At 58.0% G+C, this 18,660-nt stretch overlaps 5 protein-coding genes across 5 annotated transcripts; 3 read left to right on the top strand and 2 right to left on the bottom strand.

The window, feature by feature from the left end:
- Window positions 1–514: 514 nt before the first annotated feature.
- Window positions 515–3,425, bottom strand: SCHCODRAFT_02531181 (uncharacterized protein; the record flags this gene model as incomplete). Its single annotated transcript, XM_050343542.1, has 10 exons — window positions 3,146–3,425; window positions 3,045–3,099; window positions 2,893–2,995; window positions 2,798–2,845; window positions 2,685–2,746; window positions 2,524–2,631; window positions 2,372–2,475; window positions 1,905–2,325; window positions 1,293–1,845; window positions 515–1,243 (listed from the first exon to the last, which is right to left on the bottom strand). The coding sequence occupies exons 1-10, from the start codon at window positions 3,342–3,344 to the stop codon at window positions 515–517; spliced, it is 2,382 nt and encodes a 793-aa protein (XP_050202495.1). The 5' UTR covers window positions 3,345–3,425.
- A 658-nt stretch (window positions 3,426–4,083) lies between these two features.
- SCHCODRAFT_064002 (glycoside hydrolase family 92 protein) lies at window positions 4,084–7,430 on the top strand (the record flags this gene model as incomplete). Its single annotated transcript, XM_003036991.1, has 17 exons — window positions 4,084–4,267; window positions 4,321–4,339; window positions 4,389–4,456; window positions 4,513–4,915; window positions 4,966–5,067; window positions 5,128–5,473; window positions 5,527–5,600; window positions 5,648–5,657; window positions 5,711–5,850; window positions 5,909–6,073; window positions 6,123–6,291; window positions 6,343–6,391; window positions 6,444–6,548; window positions 6,602–6,705; window positions 6,753–6,912; window positions 6,963–7,043; window positions 7,096–7,430. Exons 1-17 carry the CDS (start codon window positions 4,096–4,098, stop codon window positions 7,428–7,430), a joined length of 2,502 nt encoding a protein of 833 aa, XP_003037037.1. The 5' UTR covers window positions 4,084–4,095.
- A 5,283-nt stretch (window positions 7,431–12,713) lies between these two features.
- Window positions 12,714–14,462, top strand: SCHCODRAFT_02567731 (uncharacterized protein). The gene is made up of 2 exons (XM_003036992.3): window positions 12,714–13,009; window positions 13,062–14,462. The coding sequence occupies exons 1-2, from the start codon at window positions 12,785–12,787 to the stop codon at window positions 14,346–14,348; spliced, it is 1,512 nt and encodes a 503-aa protein (XP_003037038.1). The 5' UTR covers window positions 12,714–12,784; the 3' UTR covers window positions 14,349–14,462.
- SCHCODRAFT_02613255 (general substrate transporter) lies at window positions 14,444–17,063 on the bottom strand. Its single transcript, XM_050344587.1, has 8 exons — window positions 16,583–17,063; window positions 16,379–16,529; window positions 16,057–16,326; window positions 15,873–16,004; window positions 15,563–15,816; window positions 15,104–15,502; window positions 14,954–15,053; window positions 14,444–14,861 (listed from the first exon to the last, which is right to left on the bottom strand). The coding sequence occupies exons 1-8, from the start codon at window positions 16,641–16,643 to the stop codon at window positions 14,675–14,677; spliced, it is 1,554 nt and encodes a 517-aa protein (XP_050202494.1). The 5' UTR covers window positions 16,644–17,063; the 3' UTR covers window positions 14,444–14,674.
- Window positions 17,064–17,237: 174 nt separating this feature from the next.
- SCHCODRAFT_02567724 (uncharacterized protein) lies at window positions 17,238–18,575 on the top strand. The gene is made up of 2 exons (XM_050343811.1): window positions 17,238–18,107; window positions 18,162–18,575. The coding sequence occupies exons 1-2, from the start codon at window positions 17,338–17,340 to the stop codon at window positions 18,394–18,396; spliced, it is 1,005 nt and encodes a 334-aa protein (XP_050202493.1). The 5' UTR covers window positions 17,238–17,337; the 3' UTR covers window positions 18,397–18,575.
- Window positions 18,576–18,660: the final 85 nt, after the last annotated feature.

Here is an 18,660-nt window from a genome sequence, read left to right as displayed (position 1 = left end):
GACGGGCGAGGAGGACTACAAGGAAATAGTGCGCATCATAGAGTCGCGTCCTCCTAGGCGACCTCGGTTCGTGTCCGAGGAGCCCGCGGAGTCAGCGCCAGCGAACGACTCGGAGGCAGAGGCAGCCCGTACGGAGAAAGCAGGGCCCGTACCAACTGCCGAGCTCGCGGAGAACGGGACGCTCTTCCCTTTGCTAAACGTCGCAAGGGCAGATCTGGATCCCCTGCACACGCCGCCGAACACGCAGAACCCGGAGCCTCCGTCGATGGGTGTGCCTCCTACGTTCCCAGATCCTTCGACGATACCTGCGCTTTCAGGGCGCGATGCACCGACGCCTACGCCGGGTGGGGATGTTGGTGCGCCTTAGACATTGATATCTCTTGCTTGTTTATTCGTTACTACTATACATTCTTGTCCGTGCGTCGTCATGCGATAATTGCTTTGCTTGCTCATGAAATGCCTGAACTTATCCTTCGCCTTCAACCTTTCCTGACCCTCACTCAACTTCACCGGCTTACTCGTCTTCCTCAATGTCCACCAAATCCCTTCCCTCCTCCACCATCTCTCCCGCCTTACACCCGACGGCTTTGACCACCCCCGCCGCCCCCGCCCGCAGCACCGTCTCCGTCTTCATGCTCTCCAGCACCACCACCGCCTGCCCCTTCTTCACCCGCTCGCCAACCTTGACGCGCACCTCGACCACCACGCTCGGCGTGGGTGCCCTCAAGGCACCTTTCGTCGCCTGCGCGACATCGCCGGCGAGGGACTGCACCCACGCGGGGGCGCAGAGACCGAGCGTCGTCTTCCGGCCGTCAGAGAAGAGGTGGAGGCGGGCGGCGGAGGTCGAGGTGGGCGGGGCGGGCTGCGCGACGATGGTGGTCGTGCTGTGCGCGTTGTCGAGGGTCGTCGAGAGGGTGGTTGGGGAGAGGAGGCGGGCGGGGACGGAGTGGAAGTCGTGCGCGGGGGTGTCGGCGGAGGAGGAAACGGTGATGTCGAAGAAGCCGGGCGCGGTGGACCGGAGGGTGACAGTGGCGGTTGTGGAGTCGTCCGTTCGGAAGCTGATGGCGCGCTCGTAGGTGTCTCCGCCGAAGCGGCGGGATGTGAGGGAGGTCCATGGGGACGGTAGGGTAGCAGGGGAGGCCTCGGGCGCTGGGTGATCTCGCAGGGCAGTGAACAAGGCAGCCTTTGCGAGCAGTTCTGGCGATGGCGCTGCCGGCGGCGCAAACAGCTCATCAAAGTGTTTCTACAGTCCCATCAGCGTCCTCTGTCCTCGAGCGCACGAAAGTACCCACCTGAATAAACCCCGTCTCCACCTCCTCGTCAATGAACGCCCTATTGCCCGCCAATGTCCTCAAAAACTCCACATTCGTCGACACCCCTACCACATGGTACTCCTCCAGCGCCTTTCTCAATAACCGCAGCGCCTCCGTCCTATCCCGCCCATGCACCACCAGCTTCGCAATCATCGGGTCGTAGAACACCCCAATATGCGCCCCCTCCCCGAACCCGTGCTCCAGCCGCACACTCGGGGACACTGCGTCCAAGCTCGCTAGCCTCGCCGGCTCAAACTGGCCCTCCCGCCCGGGCGTGGCGCCGGGGAACGGAGTGGCGAAGGTGGCGGTCGGGGAGGGGGTGGAGAGGTAGAGGAGCTGCCCGGCGTCGGGGAGGAAGCTATTGCGCGGGTTCTCGGCGTAAATGCGCGCCTCGAAGGCGTGGCCGACGAGGGGGATGGCGGATTGGGTGAGGGGGAGGGGGTTGCCGGCTGCTACCTCGAGCTGCCACTCGACCAGGTCGAGCCCGGTGACCATCTCGGTGACGGGGTGCTCGACTTGGAGGCGGGTGTTCCTGGGTGGGTTGGATGAGTTAGATCGTGAGGTGCGATGGAACGAAGGATACAAACATACATCTCCATGAAGTAGAAGTCCTCCGTATCGTTGTCAAAGATGAACTCGACGGTGCCCGCGCCGCGGTAGTGGACGGCTTTCGCGGCAGCGACGGCCTTCTCGCTCAAGTCGGCGCGCAGCCTATCCGAAAGACCTGGTGCGGGTGCCTCCTCGATAATCTTCTGGTTCCTCCTCTGCACCGAGCAGTCACGCTCCCAAAGACTGACAGCATTCCCGGGCGAGTCAGCGAAGACCTGCACCTCGATGTGCCTCGGCCGCTGAATGTAGCGCTCGACGAGGACGGTGTCGTTCCCGAACGCCTTCTGGGACTCGCGCTTGGCTGACTCGAGCGCTTCGTAGAAGGCTTCGGCGGTAGGAATTGTCACGGTACGCATGCCTTTGCCTCCACCTCCGTGGATAGCCTTGATGAGGACGGGGAAACCTGTGGCGCGTTAGAATAGCGTAGGATGAGGATGTCTCAGGCGTACCAATCTTCTGCGCTTGTTGGAATAAGAATTCAGGATCTTGATTGTCGCCGTGGTATCCCGGTACGCAGGGAACGCTGGCGGCAGACATGATATTCTTCGACTCGCTATGGATCCGTCAGAGGGACGTCTCGTAGATACGATATGAAGCGTACCTCTTCGAGCCCATACTGACGATGGCGCTAGCAGGCGGGCCAATGAAGACAATGCCTTCGTTCTCAAGTGCCTCGGCGAACTGTGCATTCTCGCTCAGGAAACCATAGCTGAAGCCAGTGTGAGCGGAAAAAACTTTGACAAGTGCGCCAATGTACAATACCCTGGATGTACGGCCTGTGCACTACTTCTCTTGCAGACGTCGATAATCTTGTCCTTCCTCAACTACGCGTAATTGTCAGAGACGGAGTGGAATGACAAAGGCATGGGTCACACATAGCTATCTGCAGAAGGAGCGGGTCCTATGCAGTAAGCCTCGTCTGCCTGTGATAGATGAGCAAGAATGTTCGATAACATAAGGGTTGACGCGCCATCTGGACGTGTAGGGAATCCTTGTCAACTTCGCTGTACACCGCGACCGTCTTGATGCCCAGCTTTCGCGCAGTCCGCATCACGCGACATGCAATCTCTCCTCTAAGAAGCCGTTGAGTCTCTGAGCGGAAGTAGTGACATACTGCCGCACCTGTTCGCGACAAGTATCTTGTCGAAATGAGGTAATCTGGACGTGGAAGGTCGATCTGTACACCAGGTAAGTCAAGATCCGGACGCAGGATGGATGCGCACCTGGGATGGATGTCGCAAAGGAGCGCACTGCTCGTGCAGGCGGATGGACCGCAGAGCTGCGACTGACATTTGTACGCGGTACAGTCGCAACCTCTTCACGAACTGAAGGTCGCGCGGAAGCAAACCCCGCATTCCCCGTGGGGCGAACAAGGGAGAGGCGAAGAGTCTGTGAGAGCCTGTTCGAGCGCCGAGGAATCATGCTAGGCGTAGTCGTGCTTGATTTACAGGACGCAGACGCGTAAAACCCGAGGAGGATGAAGGCAAGAGACAACGTCGAGGAGAAGAAGATCCGAAGCCGCTGAACGTGTTTGCGGGGAATGGGCGCGCGGTCCGTGATCCGACGTTCGTCACTGCACGTGGAATATCCAACATCGGAGGTTTCCTTCCTCCCTCATCTCCTTCGACGTTATCTATCGACCGCGACGATCGCGCTTCACTTGGGTGCTCTCGTGATGTTGAGACAGCGGCAAAGTATAATCTGTACCTTGACAAACAACCCCGTGCCGCACGAAGACGCATGTAACCTCGCGTAGACGATGCGGTTGATTACTACATCGACACCTTCGAATGGACTTAACGGAACCCCGGTGCCAAGCTTGCGGATGACGACGCAATGGGCTCTCTACGCTTTTGTGCTCTACGGAGAAACAGAGAGGCTCAGCACATGCAGGCGAGCGTTGTCCCTGAACGAACCTCGCTGCCACACGTGTGGTGACCTTCGTACGCTGAGGGCTGACTGCAGCCCAAGAGCAATCTCATCATCCTTCATTTATATCTGCTTCTGGGCCTCTGTGAGCCGATCTCGTACGTTAGCGGTCGCTCTGCCAACCCGCTGTACAGATTCGCAGTGCTGCAGCATGTGCCATCCATCACGAAATCACCTTGCAGGGTATAAAGACTCCTCGAGTCGATCGCGATGACCTTCCAGGCGTCGCATGCTGTGAGTCAACATGCCAGCCTTTCATTCAGCCGTTTTGTGTCTCGCACTCTCTTTCTCGTCATTCCTTGCGAACGCGCAACCGGCGCCCGAGGTCCAGCAGCGCATTTCTCAGGCGATCGCAAATGCAGCCAATGAGACGAGCCCGGACTATACGTCTTTCGTTAATGTTTTTATCGGAACAGGTAGTGTCTAATTACTCTACTCCGCTGAGAATATTCAACATATCCCGTGCCAGACAACTTTGGCGATGTCTGGTATGTCCTGATTCCTGATTCCATGCATTCTTCTAATTGTGATACCCAGCCCTGGTGCTTCCGTTCCTTATGGCATGGCCAAAATCACCACCGATATGACAGGTTACTCGCCTTCTGGTTCGTTGAAATTCTTCCTACCGCCTCAATCGCTTGTCATCCCATCCCCTACCCAGGCTACATCACCGACGCCACCCAGTACATCCGCGGCCTCAGCCCCCTCCACGACAGCGGCACCGGCGCCTCAGGCGACTACGGCAACTTCGCCGTCATGCCCCTCCTCTGCCCTGACGGGTACACTACCTGCGCCACCAGCTGGAACAACCGCCAGCGCTACCGCAAGGCCAACACCGACGACGGCTCCCCGGGATACTTCGCTCTCACGCTCGACAACGAGATCAAGATGGAGGCGACGGCGACGAGGAGGGCGGGCTTGGAGAAGTTCACCTTCCCGGAGGGGGCGAAGCCGTACTTTCTGATTGATCTGGCGAACGATTTGACGCAAAGTTTTGCGGGTGGGGAGATGAGTATCGTTCCCGAGCAAGGGAGGGTGACGATTGGAGGGTGGTATGGTTCGAGGTCAGTTTGCCGCTCTAATTCGGCAACCCACGACTTACATCCTCGCTCAGCTTCGGTCCCGGCTCCTTCAATTACCAGACGTTTGCCTGCTACGACCTCTTGAACGGAGGAAACCAAACCCTTGACGAGTACGGCGTCTGGACGGCGAACAAGTAAGCTTCACCTTCCCCACAACTCCTCTCCGACATATTCTGACTTCCCTGCCCTTCCAGCTACGGCCTCGACGCCAAAGGCCTCGGCCAGACCCACCTCAACCTCACCCGCTCCCTCATCGGCGACCACTACGAATCCGGCGCCCTCTTCTCCTTCGCCACGCCCACCTCCACCTCCTCCCCTCCCCAAATCACCCTCCGCGTCGGCGTCTCCTTCGTCTCCGCCGCCCAAGCCTGCGCGAACGCCGAGTCCGAGGTCGGCAGCAGGTCGTTCGACGAGGTGTGGGCGGAGGCGCGCGAGTTGTGGAATGAGAAGCTGATGCGGATCGAAATTGATGTGGGCGGGACGCCGCCGAATGTGACGGAGATGCTGTATTCGTCGCTGTATAGGGCGAATCTGACGCCGGTGGGTATGAGGAGGGAGAGGGGTATGGGAGGCGGTGCTGATGGACTTCGTAGAACAATGCGACGGGCGAGACGCAGGGCAAGTATGCGGGCACGAGCTCGTATTACTTCGACTCGTTTTATGCTAGGTAAGTCTTCAATTACTCATGGTCTCAAATCAACTTACTATACCCAGCTGGGACACCGTACGCGCACCACTGCTATTGCCACAACATCTCCACTACTAACCCGACCTCAGTACCGTACCTTCTACCCGCTCATGACGCTCACCTCCGCCACCGAATACGCACAAATCGTTGACTCCTACATCGACGGTTGGCGCAAGGAAGGCTGGCTGCCCGAGACGCGCGCAAATAACCTGCCCGGGTGGACGCAAGGGTAATCGCTCTTCTCCCCGAACCCCGACACATGTACTTATACACTGAACGCTTACCAGCGGCTCCTCCGCGGACAACATCCTCTCCCACTTCGCCGTCCACTACCACAACGAGGCATCCGCGCTCGGCATCGATCTCGACGAGCTGTACTCTGCAGTGCTCACTGACGGCGAGGTCAATCCGCCAGAGTGGAATATCTATGGCAGGCAATCGAATGTGTACAAGTATGCTTCGGGTAAGAGGATTCGAATGGCACGCTTATGCCCTTGACAGGCAATACGGCTATATCCCTTATAACGTCCTCGACACGTCCAGCGTCGGTCGGCAGACGCGCGAGGCGAGTCGAACGCTCGAGTACGCCTTCGAAGATTTCGGCATCCGGCAGGTCGCGCAGCTCCTTGGGCATGCGGACGATGAGGACAGATACACAAACCGATCCTACGTGACTATCACTGCGTTGTGGTACTAATGCTACGCTGACATCACCCGCAAGTGGTACCGCAACGTCTGGGACTCGAGCGTCGAGAGCGATGGCTTTACTGGTAATTCATGGCAAATGGGCGTCCAAACCTCGTAGACTGACTCGAGACGTAGGCTTCCCGCAGAAGCGTTCCCCGGACGGCAGTTTCAGCTACACGGACCCCATCAACTGCTCGCCGAATGACTCGAACACGAGCCGACCGTGCTCTTTGACGGAAGGTGCGCGGTCCGGCTTTTCCTCTCTGCCACCAATTCTGACATCCAGTACGCAGACAACGTGAACGGCTTTTACGAGTCCTCAGCATGGGAGTATGCCTGGTTCGCGCCGCACGATACGGCGCATCTCATCGAGGCGATGGGAGGGAACGCACGTATTGTCCCCTTCTTTCGAAGCAGTCTTGTAATTGACCGGTGCTCGTCTAGGACACCTTCGTCAGCCGCCTTGACCACTTCTTTGATGCAGGATACTACCTGGCCGGCAACGAACCGTCTTTCCAGACGCCCATCGGCTACCACTACGCGGATCATCCGACGAAGTCGGTAGACCGCGTGCGCGAGGTGGTCTTCAAGAACTTTGGCATCAGTGAGCTGGATTGGATCGCTGGAGTCGATTTCCTTGCTAAAGCTGCTTAGCACCGGCGGGACTGCCTGGAAATGATGATCAAGCCGCTATGGCATCGCTGCTGACTTTCCACATCCTTGGCTTATATCCTGGTAAGCACCTCGAACTAGCACGTCTCCCTCGATGGCACTGACGTCGCTGCAGTTCCATCCACCACCCAGCTCCTCATTCTCTCACCCTTCGTTCCGAAGTACACGATTCACAATCCTTACCTCGGTATCAGCACGACAGTGACAGTCGTCGGCTACGACCAAGCATCCGTCGCGCAGACGATTCCGGATGGGGTGTCTGCGTACGTTGAGAGCGTCGCGATCAACGGGGAGACCCTCACATCGCGGTGCCACTTCGACTTCTACGACGCCTTCCGGCTGGGAGGCAATATCACCATAACGCTGACATCGGACAAGGCGGCGGCGGATAATTGCGGTGACGCAGTCCCGGAGAGCCTGTCGACTGGCGGTTTCTCAAGTACTCGTTGAATGACCGAAGTGCCTTTTCATGTGTAGTATCTAGCTTGTACAACGACCATGAAAAATTTCAACCATACTCATTCTACCCGCCTCTCTACTGCGTCGACAGACGTGAGATATCGGCTAGGTTGAAAAAATAAGGAGGGGCCGCCGAAGGAGGCGGCCATTGAAAAATTGGAGTTTTTGACCCTACGACCGCGGGCGCCACCGCCGTGGGTTCTCGTGCACGAAGGCGCGGTACCCGACTGCGCATACTGGCAACGTTTATCCCGGGACCCGGAAGAGGGGTGTAGGCGCCCTCAACGAGACAGCGCGCCACGATACAGAACCACAGCGCGAAGGCCGAGTTGAGCATCGCGACGACCGCCCGAGGAGGGCACCTACGAGTCTACGTGGACTGGGGACGAAAACCCCAGCCCGGGCGCATCGTCCCTGGCTGGACAGAAACGCCGCTCCGACGGGTTGGCCTCCCCGTCCTCAGGAGCTACTTAATTAGGTTTTTGTTGCGAGCGGATTGCCTCGGTTGTGCCCCGTCGAGAGTCCAGCTCGACGTGCCCATTGAAAGAGCGTAAGCAGCCTTGGCGCGCCCCGCCCGTGGCGCAATTGAGGGCTGGGAACCTTGACAGCGTCTCGCCCGTCGTCGTCGGTGTTGCCGATATTGGTGTCCTCACATTGGGATATACCCTCATTGCGTCTTGTCGCCATTGCCTAGTCGGCGCCACACTGATTTTGGTGTAATGAGTTCAGTGGCGTGTGTGAGGAATGAGGCGACGTACTTGGGAATGCCTGGATTATTGCCTGCGGAGGCGCTGTCATTGGCTAAGGACAGACGATGAGGTGATGCCACACAACGAACAGCAAACGCAACACACTTTCTGGGTACATCGAGTCAGCAGAGAGGTGACCAGATGATGGGCAGAGCACACACCTTGGTAAACCTCATCAGTTCGCGTTGCCACATTTCCTGGGTCCCCAGAGCCCGGAAGTCGACGCCATTGCCATATATCTTGCTGGCTAGTCATTGTCTCTTGTGGACGTCGAGAGGGTCGGTGTGGCCGGAAAAGTCGGAGTCGGATACATGGCGGACGTGAGGGAGAGAGTGGGGAACGGCGGCGAAGGAGAGGGGAAAGGGGGTGGCGACGGTGGGGGATGGTGGCGGTCAGAGGAAGAAAAATGATGGGGGTCAATTGCGGGCGCTCGCGCCTTTTATATGCACAGATCTGCGGATTTATGTAAGCGGCAGAATTCAAACTCAGCGAAGCGCTGTGACCTGCGCGAGAACAATAAACTCGCTTAACGGGGTTAGCTTGTGTTGATCATGTGAAATTCGATAGGGGCCAGCCACCAGCGGCCTTCCCTGGCTGTCCAAGCCGTTCTCGCATCTCCAGGTGAGAAAATACGACCGACAAATGGTAGTGATGACATTGAACTAACGGCGCCGCTGCCGCCTCGAGGGTGGTGGTCGCGGAGGAGAACCAACGCGGAATCAAATGGGGCACGTGGTATCGGCATCGGCCGCTGAGCAGTTCGATTCTCACGCAGCGCACGCAGCACGTCGCTCACCTGCCATCAATCGGTGGCTTGCCTTCTGGGTGTTTCTCCGCCCGTCCATATTTCCCAAGCGTTCCACGCAAAGTGAACATGTAAATCAAGCGGTAGACTCTACAACATGTTGTACATGACTCCAACCTCGCGTACCCATCCACATCTACACGATCATATCCATTGAGCCCGCTTCTCCGCTGCGTCGACGGACGTGAGATGCCAGCAAGGCTGAAAAGATATGAAAGAAAGAGGGGCCCGCGCACGTAGTCGGGCCGCAGATCACAAAATAGGCTAACCCGTGAGGCTATAGCGGACAGGCCGGCGCAACGTCGCGACGGGGTACGCAATGCACGATGGCCACGGTTTGGCGCCCGACAGCCGCGGCGACCATGTCCGGGTCTCAGCCCCAGCCCATGAGGGTGTAAATGACCGGCGCCGCGACGACGCCAGAGTGGGAACCAATGCTCGATGGCTGCGGTGTTGCACTCGACGACCGCCGGGACGTGACTCCGGGCACCTACGGTGGGTGGTGCAGGCTCGGCCGGAGCGCGAGCCCGCGAGGCGCCCCGTCCCTGGCCCGGACAGGACGCCGCCCCAGCGGGTAGACCAGACCCGCCTTCCGGGCTACTTAAGTCTGGGGCGGAATACCCAGCCGTGGAGGCATTAACGCATCTGAGGCCAGCCCGTCGATGCGCTCTCCTGATCAAGGAGCGCCTCCACAGCCAAGGCGCGCTCCGCCCCAAGCGCTTGGTGTCATCATTTCCTCAGATCTTTCCATGGGATGCGCCGGTTTCTCCTATATCGTTGTCCTTTCTCCTGTCGCCTGTGTATCCTGGCTTGGCGCCAATTAAGGCTCTGCTCGCGTACATCAGGCAAGAGAAGGTCGGTAGCAACGCGACAACGCACCTTTGTCTGTGTTTCCCTTTGAGTTCCTTTCTTGCTTGGACAACCCATCAGCGATAGCAGTCGAACGGTAAAGCAGCGCGAGCGCAATACTCACTAGAACGTAGCATACGTTAGTGGCAAGATATAGGTCGGGCATAGAGTACGCACGCTTTGTATTCCTACTTAAGCGCCGTCAGATGTGCGCGTCCTTGAGGTGTTGAACTGTGGTCCTTGTTGCCACATATCGCCATGGTCGATCGTCGTCCATTATCGTCGGGTTTCGAATTGTCCAAATCGCGCGCGTCGGGATCGAGAAGCTAGAGTGTGAGTGAGAAGGGAGCTCATGTCTTCGAAGTGCTGATGGTGGCATCGTGATCTTGACATCGGGCGAGCGGACGGCGGCGGCGGCGGTGGAGATGGCGGCGGCGGCGGAAGTGGAGATGGTGGTAGGGGGAAGGGAGAGGCGAAGAGCGACGGCGCCTATCGGATCCTTATATACAGTCCCAGCCGAGCCGTTATGTAATGCTGTGGTCGATTCGAACCCAGCGAATCCCTTGCGGCCGCCATGGGGGAACAATGGCGTTGCTGAATGGGGCAATGATCACCATGATCATCGGGGCTGCGAAGCGCAGATTTGCGGTCGGACGCCGGAGACGCTGCTCTCATTCTAGTCAGGACGTTTCTTCAAAAGATATACAAGGGAGTATGGTCAGCGTAGCGGACGAAAGGGGACGATGAGAGCACTGAGGACCAACACTTGCGACAGCTTGCTGGTTCACATGCTTATCGCCCCATTTCCCAGCATCAAAGACGAACAATTAGGTGATCAGTGACTCGACGGATACTGGCCGCGAAGCGCGCCGATGGCTTGTCGCCGGATCCGCGAATCTTGCCTTCCATGATGATGTAAGAACGCGTCGCTGTGAGTCTCGTCGACGCTGAAGCGCAGAAGCGAGGGTCTGGGGTTTCCAACCATGGTCGAGAGGAGGACTCGAGAATTGGCTTGACATCATGGTAGAGCAGGTGCTAACCGCCTAACACTCTTGGTCGTCATTGTGATGTTCGGTCGAAACCAAAAACTAGTCTCGTAAACCATCCTCCAGTAAACTGGAGTCTGGTGCAGTTCCTGGGGTAGGTCGCAGAGTCGGCGCGGAGTTTGAATTCGATTTTGAGGCCAACGTCCCGCGTTCGAACCCGCTCGAAATCAGAGGTCGCAGCGGGCGGTGGGCGGTCGGCATCGCTCGGCACGCCCAAAATTTCAAACTCCGCGCCCACTCCTTGACCTACCCTGTATATCGGGCCAGACTACGGCGGCGATGGAGGCCACGAACAGCTACGTGATGGAGGAACCAAAAACCGCGCACCGAGCAAACGGAGGCAATCGTGGGCCACGTGTATCCGGCATATGCCGTCTCATCGTTCGACCTGAGTTCAATCCGCCGTCGGCTCGAAAGAACAGGACGTGTAAGTGGAAGAGCGAAGAAGACATTTCAAGGGCATAGAGCGTCCCGTGAGTTATACAATTTTTTGGCATGTGACACTCAGGAGCAGCACGCGAAGGCTCGAGCTATCTACACGAACAAAGAAGCTACACCCCACAGGCCTCCGGTTTCCGGTGGGCATATTGAGAAGCGATACATCAGCGCGGGCCCGACAGGGCGTCAGACGAGAAACTCACCGAGATGATCATTGAAAAAGAAATCGAATGATGGAGTGAGAGGAAGGAGGAGCACGTAGAGCGAAAGGTAACGCGACGCAAGCATCCCACCCAACGGCGAGGAGCTGCGAAGCAAAGGGCCGGTGATGAGATAAAGAGAGGACGAAGGAAGAAGGAATGTGGATAAAGCAACTGCATGTTCAATCCCCAGGTTTTGCCTTTGGCTACTAACCGGAGAGTCCTGTGCTCGTCTGTCCATAGACCAACACCGGACACCACCTCCAACCCATTCGGTGCATGACGAGCATGACCCCCGAAGGTAGGTGCCCATGCGAGGGTTATTATGGAGCTCATATGAAGAGGTGGGAGGGGGAATAAAGGATTGGAAGAATATGGAGGTACGACGGGTGTTCGGGCTGCATTTATGGTTTTCGGACGCACACCAGCTGTGTGTCGCACTGCGACATCTTGCACCTGTTTGACATTGACAGCGCTAGCGCTGTACACGTTTGTCTGTGATGATGTTGCTCTTGTTTGGCTGCGACATGGCTGCGGAGTTTGCCGAACACAATGAACCACAAACAAACCATCGACCTTGGGCTAAAAGCTTCCGATTGCCTACAGATGCGACTTGCGCATGAAAATTCTGTGTGGAAAGAATTGACTAGGCATTTTAGACCGTCTCTCCGGTGCTGCTGTCAGGCCATGCGCCTGAAAACGATCCACACTGGCGTCGACACACGGCTGACGCTACAGCGATGTTCTTGTCTTTCCTCTTTCCAAACTTGACAGCCATTTCCCTTGATTGGTACTTGCACGAGTGGGACGAGGCGTTAAACCTCATGAAAGCCTACTGCGGCGAGTATTCTCATCATCGCCGGCGCTGCGAGACGTCTCCTTCATAAGCGCCTCACTCGAAGGCAAGGGTAGAGCCTGCGCCCAACGATCATAAATTTGCGGACGAGGAGGCAGCTTTCAATATATTACACAGTCTTTCGTGTGCTGTGGAAGATGGAAATTCGAAGAATAGCTAAGTATCACGTTCATCATTAGGCTAGGTGGTAGGCACGTAGTACTTACCATTCCGAGTAATCATCACGCACATAACGCGCTGTGTTACCCTACACGATGACTCAGACGCGCGTCTTTCTCCTTTCACCATCATTTCGAGCCACCTTTATCCTTTCAGCTTTCGGTAGGCAGAACCTGAATAGTGAACGTTGAAGACCGAGTCCGCGTACCCAACTGACGACCAGGGTATTCGATTCTCCTTGCGATGAACGGTTGTCTTGCGTTCGATATTCAGCACCTGATATGCCAAGAATACGATCTCAGTGGACGCGACCTCTGTCAACTGGCGCTGACCTCAAGATCTTGGCGGGATGCGGCCTTACCCAGGATATGGGCGGAATTGGACGCGATCACTCCTTTGCTGAAACTCCTGCCCGAGGACAAGTGGGATATGAAGCGACAACTACCTGATGTGCCCAAGCTATACTTCGTGCGTGCTCGGGATCGTCTCACTCTCGATTCTGGAACTGAGGCAGTCGTAGGCGTTGCGCCATCCGCTCGAACGTGCGGATTGGGATGCCGTATATGATCGTTCGCGCTTCGTCAAAGAGCTCTCGGTTCATGACACGCAAGAGGAAGATCTCCATGACTTATCCGCTCTCTTCTCTTTGTGCTCGCCTCCCGCGCCACTCTTTCCGCGCCTGGATCGTTTGAGGGTTGAGCTGACTGAAAGACGAAGCGTGCTCGACCTTTGGCCACTACTTGATCTCTTGCTCTCTCCCTCCCTTACTTCGGTGCATATTCGAGACCCACGTTCGAAACTTGCCGGGGAACTAGACCTGCCATCCCTTGCAAACCAGTGCCCACACATCGAGGACTTGGCCATCTGCACCACTCGCAAAAGCCACCCCGCTTATCACTCTGATCTGTCTGCGGCGATCGAGAAATGGGACAAGCTCGATACCATCGTTCTGTCCCTTTGTTCTCCGGACCTCCTACTACCGCTTTCCCTCCATCCTCATCTCCGACGGCTCGGCTTGATCGTGTCAACACAAGAAGCCCCTACAGACGGCAGGTGCCGCCTACCTGTTCTGCCCCCTGACTGCTTCCCGTCACTCACGTTCATCGTTTGGAGTGGTCTGACCTTGTTCGAGTTTGCTACATTCGCAAGCTTGGGGCACGTTCGGGCGATGGAGGTCATCTGCGTGAACCACCCGGGCGAGGCACCGCTCTCGACCGAGCTACAACTCGCCATGGACGCGATAGCCGCTTATTGCGACCCCGATGCCCTCGCGAAGATCATATTGAATCACGATACCGAGGTCAACGCCAGCGCCGACTACGCGCTCACTATGGAGCACATCCTGCCGCTGGCTGACTTCGCGAGCCTCCAGCACGTCAGTCTGGGAGTGACAACCGGGGCGCTCCTGAGCGACGAGGACTACGCGGAACTGCTGCCGTGCTGGCCGCACCTCGAGCACTTCGAGGTGGAAACAGGGGCTGACGCTCCCGCTGGCTGGGTGTCGCCCGCTACGCTGCTGGCGCTCAAGCACTTCGCACACTTTTGCCCCAAACTCAAAGAGCTCTGCCTTCCGCTCACAGCGCACGAGGTCCCCGAGTACGATGATATCGACGTTGTTGGGGACGATCACCCCTTGTGTAAACTCGACATCGGGCCCTCCTCGATATCGGCGCCCCTGCAAGAGGTGGCGGAGTTTCTGCGCTGCGCCTTTCCGAACCTGGGGAAGATTATCTGGACACACCGTAGGATAGGCGACGCTGTACAACTACACCCGCGACTTCGTGAGCTGGTGATGCTCATGTTGTGACGCTCATGTGGTGTCTGCGACGTCGCGCTATGCACCCTCTTGAAGTTGTAACCTGTTCGTCTATCCAAGCACGTCGCATTCGAGTTCACGCTAGGTTGGTCTCGATCGAGTTCGTCAAAGCATTGAGCATAGCAAATGCCAGATACTATAGTACAACAGGCCTATCGGCCGTACAAAACAACACATCATATCAGGTCGCTCGCCCCAAGGGGGGCGGGTCATTTCAACAAGTCATGATAGACCGTCATGTCGCATCCTCACCCCATCCCCGCTCACGCCACCTGTACCCCATCCACTCCTCACGCCGCGCTCTCCTTCCTCACCCCTCACGACGCGTTCTCCTTCCTCACCTCGCCCGGCTTCTCCGACATGTCCTCGTGGTGCACCTGGTCGAGCAGCGTCGGGCGCCACGTCGCCGACCGCCACGGCTTCACGTTCTCGCGGTACAGCTGGTCGACCTCCTCGAGCGTGAGGCCCTTGACCTCGGGGATGCAGAGCCAGACGTAGAAGAAGCTGGGGCGGGGGCGTTAGTTCGGGTGTTGATGAGGGTTTGGTGTGGGTGAAGGAGGAGAAGAGGGTACATATGACGAAGAGGCAAGACGCACCCAAAGACGAGCATGCCAAAGAAGATCAGGAGAATGAGCGGGCCGATGTCGTCCGCGATGCGCGGCGCGAAGAAGCTGAGGAGGAAGTTCCACAGCCAGTCTACACGAGTGTCAATACCATGCTCAGGAGCTCCCCCGAATCCCACTCACTCGTCGCACTCCCCAACGCGATCGCCTTCGGCCTCACCCGCAGCGGGAACGACTCGCCCAAATACACCCACGGCACCGGGCCCCAGAACACCGAAAAGCCGAGCACATGCAGCACGGCCATCGCAATCATCACCTCGCCGCCCATCTTCTCCGACTTGGTGAGGTCCTCCGGGAGCACGTCCGCGCCCGCGGCGACGTAGTGCCCGACGAGCGCGGCGATGAGCGCGGCGGCGGCCTCCCAGACGGAGCCGACGAGGAGGGAGCGGCGCCGGCCCCAGCGCTCGATGAGGATGAGCGCGGGGATGGTGCCGGCGACGGAGACGCCGCCGAGGATGCACTGGATGGCGTAGGGGGAGAGCGTGGTGCCGGCGGATTCGAAGAAGGTGTCGCCGTAGTAGTCTATGAAGGATAGTATATGGTTAGAGAGGACGATGAGGGGGAGAGAGAGGGGCCACGCACAGTAGAAGTTCTGGCCGTTGAGCTGCTGGATGAACTGGAGCATCATGCCGTTGATGGTGCGCTTCCAGAGGGCGTTGCGCGTCGAGAAGCACTCGAGCCAGGTCGCCTTGCCGCCCTCGTTCTCCGCGCGGATGCCGAACTCGAGCTCCTCGAGGTAGTCGAGCACCATGGGGTCGTCCTCCGACGCGTCGTTCATCATGGCGATGACGCGGCGGGCTTCGTCTGAGCGGCCTGTACCGATGAGGTGGCGGGGGCTGGATAGAGTTATAGTTAGATGTGGGTATATGCGCAGGAAATCATGGCAACGTACCTCTCGGGAAGGAAGAACATGCCAGAGATGAGGATAAGACCCCATAGCATCTGCAAGCCGACTGGTATCCTCCAACTGGCGCTGTTGCCGATGTCGTGCGTGCCCAGGTCGATAACGTAGCTGATAAAGATTCTGCCAAACTGTCAAAACCCTGCTTGCATTACAAGTGAGTAGAACGCCTTACCCCATAATAACCTGCAACTGGTACATGACCAGGAGGACACCGCGCATAGCTTTGGGTGCCGTTTCGCCATTATACAATGGAACGATGGCAGACATGGCGCCAACGCCGAGGCCAGCAATGAAGCGGCCGGCGCTGATCTGCGCGATGGACGTCTCCGTCCCGGTCTGGATGGCAGTCCCGATAGTGAAGATGGTGGACCAGAAGACGATGGAGTGCTTCCGCCCGAAGCGGTCCGCCGTGAAGGCCTGGCCTAGCGCACCGAAGAAAGTCCTGCGCCAAGGATGAGCGGGTGATGCAGGGGTGATGCAAGTGTGGTACGCACCCAGCAGATAGCAGGGAGGTGATGATACTTTGTCGCTCGCTGGAGAGCTCGTATTCGCCGTCCGCGTTGAGCTCGCCGAAGCGCTGGATGAAGTCGGGCATGATCAGGCATCCTGAGATGACACCGATGTCATAGCCGAACAGGAAACCGCCTGGCGAACGTTCAGAACACTGCGAACGATACAGGAATAGTGCGGGGACGTACCAAAAGCGACGAAGATGCCAAGGAGGATGGCCTTCGGATTGGTGGGTATGTCGACTGCCATCGTTGCGCGTCGGGCTCGAGCGAGAGGCGAAGACGGGGTATGCGGAGGTTCCCCAGGACTTTATAGCGGGGCGCCCCCAGGCGGCCCACGGGACTGATCGTAGCACCCCGCGGGGCGGCGAGCACATGCGCGGGGTGGGTGGGGCGGGCCGGGAGGTGAGAAATGGGTGGGAAGCATGTGCGAAGATCAAGGAACGGGCGACATGGTGGCCTGCGGGTGGAGCACGGGATGGGCTTTTCCAGCCGGCGGGAGGGCCGCGAGAGAGAAGGGAGAAGATGGGGGCGAGCGCCGAGCGACTCCGGCATCGATGGTGTCCGTATCCTCGCATAGAAAGGCGCTTCCTTGCATCCAGCCTGTTCTTGGGTGTCCGTGAGCTCCCTTCTGCATACAGTCCTGCAAAGTTTCCCGGAACCCAATCCATCGTTCAGCCGAGGCGAAATACCGGCCGCCGCGAACGACCTTGCCATTCGGTGATGGAGATTCAGAAAGCCAACCGTGGGAGTTCATTTGCGGACCTACGGACCGAGCTCTCCAACGTCACCGGAGCGCGTGCGTGACGTCAGCGCACAATGCTTTTGTTCCTTTTCCGTCCTGCGTCGACGTCACCTGCGCCCCTCCCCTTCCTCCGCGATTTCCTCCGAGCCGCTTCTTCTCGCCATCAGCACATGAGCGAGGACGATCAGCTAGTGAGGGCATGGGCGCTTATCTTGTGAGCCCAGAGCCCCTTCTCATGTTCACGGCTTTTCTCTGCTGCCTCTGCGCCGTCCTCCGCACCGTTGCCTCCTGGTTTGGCTTTACTTTGCGCGTAGGCCGTATCGGCTTCCTATCTATCGGGGACATCACGTACACCCATCGTAAATCCGCGCAGTACCGCATCGGGCACATCAGCTTCAGACCGCATGTCCCACACAGATATCATCCCTATTGGGGCGTCTTCACCCTCGAGGACTACGAAGCAAAGGACGACTTGTGCCACGTCTCGATCGGGCGCCTAACTACCACGCTCTGGTTCCTCCCCGCCTTCTTCGCCTCCACCCCCAACACCCTCGCCTCCGTCACCCTCGACGACTTCCGCGTGCGCGTCTGGACCTCGTCCCAAACCCCCACCTGGCTCGCGCGCCTCCGCTACAACGTCATCTCCACCGTCCTGCGCGGGGAGCACCTGCGCGTCGGATGCCTGCGGACGCAGATGAAGTTTGCCTCGCCCGCGGGGCAGCCCGACCGCGAGTTCGGGCGCGAGTTCAAGGCGCCGACGCTGCCTGGGCTTGGGAGGATGGAGATGCGCACGGCGGTGATGGCGCGCGGGTGGCATTTGAAGAATTGGCAGAGTCGGTTGTATATCTTCGAGACGGTGGATATGGTCTGGAGGACGGGGCTGGACGCGGAGTGGAGCTCGCTGGCGCTTGTGGCGCAGAGCTGCCATTGGCTGAGTACGCGGGATGCGTATAGAGGACGAGGATGGAGGTATGCTCTTTTCCGTTGACTTCAGTTCGGGCTCATGCTTACTACACCTCTCAGACCCCTCCTACAATGGACGCTCCTGCTGCCCTTGCAGCTATACAATTCACCAACGTCTGCCATGGACCTGTCCATCACACGCATGGACATCCTCTTCGACCAGTTCCACCTCCGCGACGCCGAACTCATTCACCAGACGGAAGACTGGGTGCGGACGGTGAACTCGGACGACTTGGGGCTGGGTACGTATCTATGGGACTCGGTAGCACGCATCGCTACGAGGTTGATTACTTGACGTTTGTTCCATCACATACTGTGTTTGTTCCCTCACATACTTTTGTTTGTTGTATTACCTTCATCATCATGTAGCCACAGACGATACACACTTAGCATAGCATTGTACCTTGCACGATCGGATACATAACGAACACACACGCATTGGACCGCTCATGTTTACCATCATTTCGATTCGACGCGCGCCACGTCTGTTGACCTCTATTTACACCCATGGGTCCACCCCTCGGCCGCTCGGCCGACATATCCGCGCATCGCCGCGGCG

The sequence above is a fragment of the Schizophyllum commune genome, assembly GCF_000143185.2.
Source record: "Schizophyllum commune H4-8 unplaced genomic scaffold SCHCOscaffold_2, whole genome shotgun sequence".
NCBI classification, from domain to species: domain Eukaryota; kingdom Fungi; phylum Basidiomycota; class Agaricomycetes; order Agaricales; family Schizophyllaceae; genus Schizophyllum; species Schizophyllum commune.
This window is presented reverse-complemented; position numbering and strand designations above follow the sequence as displayed.

Coding starts and splice junctions, on each gene's coding strand:
- SCHCODRAFT_02567731 (XM_003036992.3), top strand. CDS start 12,785: ATGAACGGTTGTCTTGCGTTCGATATTCAGCACCTGATATGCCAAGAA. Junction 13,010..13,061: donor ATGTGCCCAAGCTATACTTC/GTGCGTGCTCGG, acceptor AGGCAGTCGTAG/GCGTTGCGCCATCCGCTCGA.
- SCHCODRAFT_02567724 (XM_050343811.1), top strand. CDS start 17,338: ATGGGCGCTTATCTTGTGAGCCCAGAGCCCCTTCTCATGTTCACGGCT. Junction 18,108..18,161: donor TATAGAGGACGAGGATGGAG/GTATGCTCTTTT, acceptor TACACCTCTCAG/ACCCCTCCTACAATGGACGC.
- SCHCODRAFT_02613255 (XM_050344587.1), bottom strand. CDS start 16,643: ATGGCAGTCGACATACCCACCAATCCGAAGGCCATCCTCCTTGGCATC. Junction 16,005..16,056: donor CAGTTGCAGGTTATTATGGG/GTAAGGCGTTCT, acceptor ACAGTTTGGCAG/AATCTTTATCAGCTACGTTA. Junction 15,054..15,103: donor CGCGTTGGGGAGTGCGACGA/GTGAGTGGGATT, acceptor ACACTCGTGTAG/ACTGGCTGTGGAACTTCCTC.